The 6,000-nt window shown below is 37.9% G+C and overlaps 1 protein-coding gene across 6 annotated transcripts in view; it reads right to left on the bottom strand.

The window, feature by feature from the left end:
* for (cGMP-dependent protein kinase for) overlaps positions 1–6,000 on the bottom strand; it is a 579,799-nt gene that overhangs the window by 34,490 nt on the left and 539,309 nt on the right. For all 6 annotated transcript variants that reach the window (XM_069329496.1, XM_069329495.1, XM_069329493.1 and 3 more), the window contains exons 9-10: positions 2,487–2,633; positions 1–65 (exon numbers count right to left, since the gene is read on the bottom strand). The exon at positions 1–65 is cut by the window's left edge and continues 83 nt beyond it. In XM_069329496.1, the coding sequence (XP_069185597.1) occupies positions 1–65; positions 2,487–2,633 (212 nt within the window). The remainder of the gene's footprint in view (positions 66–2,486; positions 2,634–6,000) is intronic.

Raw genomic sequence — 6,000 nt, 5'->3', positions numbered from 1 at the left:
CAACACCCAAAGTTGCAATTTTACGGAGATCTGACAAATTCACATTGCTGAACTCTTCATTCATCCTGAGTGGGAGAGAAATATGAGGATAAGTCAGTAAAACAAGGTATATTTCTAATCTTACCTATTTTGAGTAAATTATTGTTGTTGGTGTTGATTTAAAGGTACATCAATGTCAAGACTTTGATGTATACACCTAACCGAACCAGATTCCAAATATGAAAAAACCAGACAGCAAAAGAAAGCCGCCTGGGGGTCCGTCATTACTGACCACCTGGCGACATCCAAATACCCACAGCAGGGCAGACTCCGGCAACCCACACCATGCACAGGGTAACACAACCCTAACAGAGAGAGCGAGCAAGCCAGGTGGCCTCCATGTCTAGTGGAAACACAGGAGCCTGCAGTAAGGCCCGCTGGATCCCAGCTCCTCTCCGGGGTTCGTCTAATTACCAAAAGCCTTAGCATTACGTAACTAATAAAGAAATATGACATTTACCCACTATAATGTTGGTGCTGAATGCAGATCATTAAAAACACTTATTCTGAAATAATACAATTTTATACCAAAATTGGGTCCATCTAATTACCCAAAGCCACGTACAATATGTCACTTGGATCGTCGACTTCCTATGGCATCACCTGCCACCTAGTGTTGTTATAAAATAATGATATTTCAAAGCAAAAGTATTTTTTTATGTTATACATTCAGCACCAACATTATAGCGTATAAATATGCCATATTTCTTCATTAGTTAAGTAATGTTAGGAGGCTCTGGATAGCATTAGGTGGCTTTAGGTAATTAGATGGACCACCTCTTGGCCAAGCTGGCTCTGGAACCCTGCTCAATACTTGAGGTGCAAGTTGGAAAATGCTAGAAAATCCATCAACACACCCATGATCTTGTGGCAATATAAGCACCACATGTCGCAAACATCTGGGCAGTTGTCAGAGGTTCGCAGTGCATAAAAGTTGAACGTGGAATCTCGAGTGAATTCACTTAGCATCCCAAAATAACATTTGTTACGAGTAAAAAACATTTGCTGTACTCCCATCACTGCCCTTCATACCAACAACAACAATGGTATCTTAAACGGTATATTTATCTCGAACTTACATGTAACAGAAAATAAAGCAAGCTTCTAGCTAGAAGAAAATGTACAATATAATACTGTATACTACTCTGGCTGTTGCAAGATAAATTAAATCATTTAAACAAATGCCAACTTTGGTATACAATCTTCAAAATTTAAAGGCCATTAAAGGAATTAATACAGTAGCTAAAAGATAGTTTTTTCAATTTTAATGAATTTTGTTTTATGAAAAAAATATTACCAGAAGACTATGTCAAAAGTGGTATAAATTTTAAACTGCACTGTATTAAAATTTGTGCGAGGATACTGTATTTTTTCCAAATAAAGAGGGGATAATATTTTATTAATATAACAGCTATTAAATTCACTGACACCAAAATTCTATTATAATAGCAATCCATTAATTATAAATGACAACACTAGTGCAACCAATTTGAGAACCATCAAACCAACCACTTGCATTGGTCAGTAGAGCCTTGCTTTTTAACTGGGTCAGCATGATCCCAAGTGGTTGGGCACAATTCTCCATCCTCATACCCCAGCTGCTTGTACCCACATCCCTTCCAAGTACTCAATAGCCACATTTTCTTAGCAGTTTCTCCACCTTACCTTGAAAACTATCGTCTCGCACCTCTATAAATAGCTTAATACTGCCCATTCAAAAACCATCATCAAATAACTAGTAAAGGCAGAGTGTAAACAATCACCTACTTATTGTTACTTACTTTGCCAGTATAATCAAGAGCTTCCTATTAAGAGGATAGCAGTGCCAGTCTTACAAGCTGGCCCACTTTAAAGTACCTTTCTAGTCTCTTCCACTTGCCTGGCTCGCCTGATGATGGTACCATGTTCACTTTCTGCGTGGTATATACCATTCTTTTTTTATCTTCCACATGGTACCTTTCACTTGTTTACTTCCCTCATGGTACTGTACCTACACCCTGTTTACTCCCATCATGGTACCTACACCCTGTTTACTCCCATCATGGTACTTCCCCCTTGTTTGCTACTAATAGTACCTTGTTGACTTCCTTTGATACCTTCCCCCTTGTTTGCTACTAATGGTACCTTGTTGACTTCCTTTGATACCTTCCCCATGTTTACTCTCATCATGGTACCTTCCCTTGTTCATTCCCCTCGTGGTTCCCGTACTAGTGTTTACTCCCATGATGGTACCTTATTTAGAATTATGTAAAATTACTTAAAATGGCCAACTTCACCTTCTTGGTTGCTCTTGTAACTAACAAATAATGCAATAAACAGTTAAAATATAATTTAACAATTTAACCAAAATAATTGTATAAGCTTGATGCAAATGGCATTATTATTGTATAACAATACAAGAGTCGGGTGGAGACAAAAAATTTTTGTTTAGGAAAAGATTTGCTTACTTCCTCCTAGAGAGATCAACTGGTCCATAACAATGTTTAATCTCCTCTAGATCACCAATCAGTTGCTTGAAGGAGTCGCGGTCAATGACCAAACACGTCACACCATCAGGATCATCAGCAATAATATTAGCTGTACGGATGTCTTCTCTGGAAGGAAAAAAGGTGCAAGTTTCAGTACACACTAATGATTATAAGTACAAATGTATACTAGAGAAATTTTATTCAAATTATTCATTAAAAATTATAAACCAACATGAAACTGTTGCACTATAAAAGTTACTCTCATTATTAAATATACACAAACTTTTTAAAAAATACCACTAATAACAGAATATGTTAAGAATTGTGTGAAGACAATGAGTCTATCTAGTCAGTATAAGTGATGAAGAAAATACACCAATACAATGTTCTTATTTCATGGTCTGATGAAAGCTGAGCTTTCATGGCCACAGTTCATATTGTGGAACTTCATGTTTTATTTTATGGTACAAAATACTGGTGTGTGGTAAGAGGGGTGTTAGGACTGACTGTAGGAGTGTTGATGGGGAGTAGCACTAGGGTGTGAGCAGTGAGTGTAGGGGTTGGTAATTACCTAAGTGTAGTTACAGGATGAGAGCTACGCTTGTGGTGTCCCATCTTTCCAGCACTCTTTATCATATAATGCTTTGAAATTACCGACTGTTTTGGCCTCCTCTACCTTCTCACCTAACTTGTTCCAACCGTCTACCACTCTGTTTACAAAAGTAAACTTTCTTATATTTCTCCGGCAGCTTTGTTTCGTTAGTTTAAATCTATGACCTCTTGTTCTTGAAGTTCCGGGTCTCAGGAATTCTTCCCTATCTACGTTATTTATTCCTGTTACTATTTTGTACGTAGTGATCATATCGCCTCTTTTTTTTCTTTTACCTTCTAATTTTTGCATATTTAATGCCTCGAACTTCTCCTCATAGCTCTTGTCCTTCAGTTCTGGGAGCCACTTAGTGGCATGTCTTTGCACTTTTACCAGTTTGTCGATGTGCTCCTTAAGATATGGACACCATACAACCGCTGCATATTCCAGCTTTGGTCTAACAAAAGTTGTGAACAATTTCTTTAGTATTTCTCCATCCATGTATTTAAAAGCAATTCTGAAGTTAGAAAGTGTGGCATAGGCTCCTCGCACAACGTTCTTTATGTGGTCCTCAGGTGATAGTTTTCTATCTAGAACCACCCCTAGATCTCTGTCAGAATTCTTTAAAGATTTCTCACATAATTTATAGGTTGTGTGGGGGTCTATGTTCTCCAATTCCATGTTCCATAACATAGCATTTATTCACATTAAATTCCATTTGCCAAATGGTGCTCCATATACTTATTTTGTCCAGGTCTTCTTGAAGGGCATGTCAATCATCTAAGTTTCTAATCTTCCCTATTATCTTAGCATCAGAAAACATGTTCATATAATTCTGTATTCCATCTGGTAGATCGTTTATTTAGACAATGAACATTACAGGTGCAAGAACTGAACCCTGTGGTACTCCACTTGTGACATTCCTCCTATCCGATACATTGCCTCTGATTACGACCCTCATTTTTGTATCACTTAGAAAATTTTCATTCAATTTAGAAGATTACCTGTTACCCCTCCAATATGTTCCAGTTTCCAGAACAACCTCTTATGTAGAACTCTGTCAAAAGCCTTTTTTTTAGGTCCAGATAGATGTAGTCAACCCAACCATTTCTTTCCAGTAAAATCTGTGGCTCAATCATAGAAACTGAGTAAATTTGTTACACAGGATCTTCCAGATCGAAAACCATACTGTATGTCTGATACAGTATATCAATTTTCTTCAGGTATTCTACCCATTTAGTTTTAATTTTTGTTTTCCAATATTTTGACTATTACACTTGTCAATGATACAGGTCTATAATTGAGGGGAGTCTTCCCTGCTGCCACTATTGTAGATTGGAACTATGTTAGCCCTTTTCCACACATCAGTTACAACTCTTGTACACAGGGATGCCTGAAAAAATCATTTGAAGTGGAATGCTGAGCTCAGGTGCACATTCTCTCAGAACCCATGGTGAAACTCCATCTGGACCAACTGCTTTGTTCTTTCTTAGCTCCTTGAGCATTTTGTTCCACTTTGTCTCTAGACACCTCTATGTGCTCTATGTAGTTCTCTGGAATTCTTAGTGTCTGGTTCCCTAAAGATTTTGTTTTGTACACACATGCACTTTGGAACTTTTCATTTAATGTTTCACACATTTCCGTGTCATTTTTCGTGAATCTGTTTTCCATTTTCAACCTCTGAATATTCCTGAATATTATCCTTTACCTGCAATTTGTTGTTTATGAATTTATAGAATTGGCCTGATTCTGTTTTACATTTGTCTGCAATTTCTTTTTCAAAATGTCTTTCTGCCTCTCCTCACTGCCGTGTAGTTGTTTCTCGCATCTTTGTATCGCTGGTATGTTTGAGGATTTGGCCTCTTATAGCGATTCCATTTCTGTGTCTTGTGGTCTCTGGCCCTCTCACAATTTCTGTTGAACCAATCCTGTTTCCTAGTTCTGCATCTCTGCTTTGGTATAAATTTTGTTGTGCCTTTATCATATACTTCACAAAACTTGACATGCATCTCATTTACTTTGTCCTAACAGCAAGTCTTTCCAGTTAAATTCCAGAAATGTGAGGTCCCCCATAATACCTCTCCTGAAATCAGGTTTTTCAACTGCTTTAACCTCATTTTCTTCCAGATTATAGCCATTGCATACTTTATTCCCAAAAAAGACATGGTCACTTTTACCCAAGGGAGGAAGGTACTGAATGTCAAACATCTCTTTCCTCTTTCCTGGTAAATATCAAATCCAGCTTGGAGGGAACATCCCCTTCCCTCATCCTCATAGCTTGTTTAACATGTTGAAACATGAATGTTTCCAGGATGAAGTTTACAAATCTACAAGTCCAAAAATCCTCTGTTCTAGCTTCGTATGCCTCCCAGTCTATGGATTTCAAGTTTAAGTCGTCGACTACCAACACTATCAGCTCTTGCTATAATCTCTCTCATCTTTGTTACAAGACCCTCACATTTATTATCCAGTTCTTCCTTTGACCATGTGTTGCATTGCGGTGGACTATATGCACTAATAATCCTTAGTCTATCATCCCGATTGCAGATCTCTAGTGCTGGTAGTATATCAACTTCTCGTGGACTGGCAATCATTATTTCGTTTACCTTTAGGTGTTCTTTCACCAGCACAGCAATGCCACCACCTTTCCTAATTTTTGTCCTGTCTTCAAACTGAGTAGCCCCTTGGGAATATGACCTCATTTAAAATATCATCTTCAAGTTTTTTCTCTGAGTGCAACTGTCTGGTATCCGCAGCTGTATTACATCACTTAACTCAAGCACCTTTGATCTCACTCCAGCTACGTTGGTGTATGCAATTTTCAGGAACATGTTCCCCCTCTCTTATTCTTCACTACCCCTTTCTCTAGTGATTTCGTTGGTTTGCCTTTTTGTACCATTACTG

Source organism: Procambarus clarkii, chromosome 22, assembly GCF_040958095.1.
Source record: "Procambarus clarkii isolate CNS0578487 chromosome 22, FALCON_Pclarkii_2.0, whole genome shotgun sequence".
Classification (NCBI taxonomy): Eukaryota; Metazoa; Arthropoda; class Malacostraca; order Decapoda; family Cambaridae; genus Procambarus; species Procambarus clarkii.
Note: the sequence above shows the minus strand (reverse complement) of the source record. Positions and strands in the feature narration are given on the sequence as shown.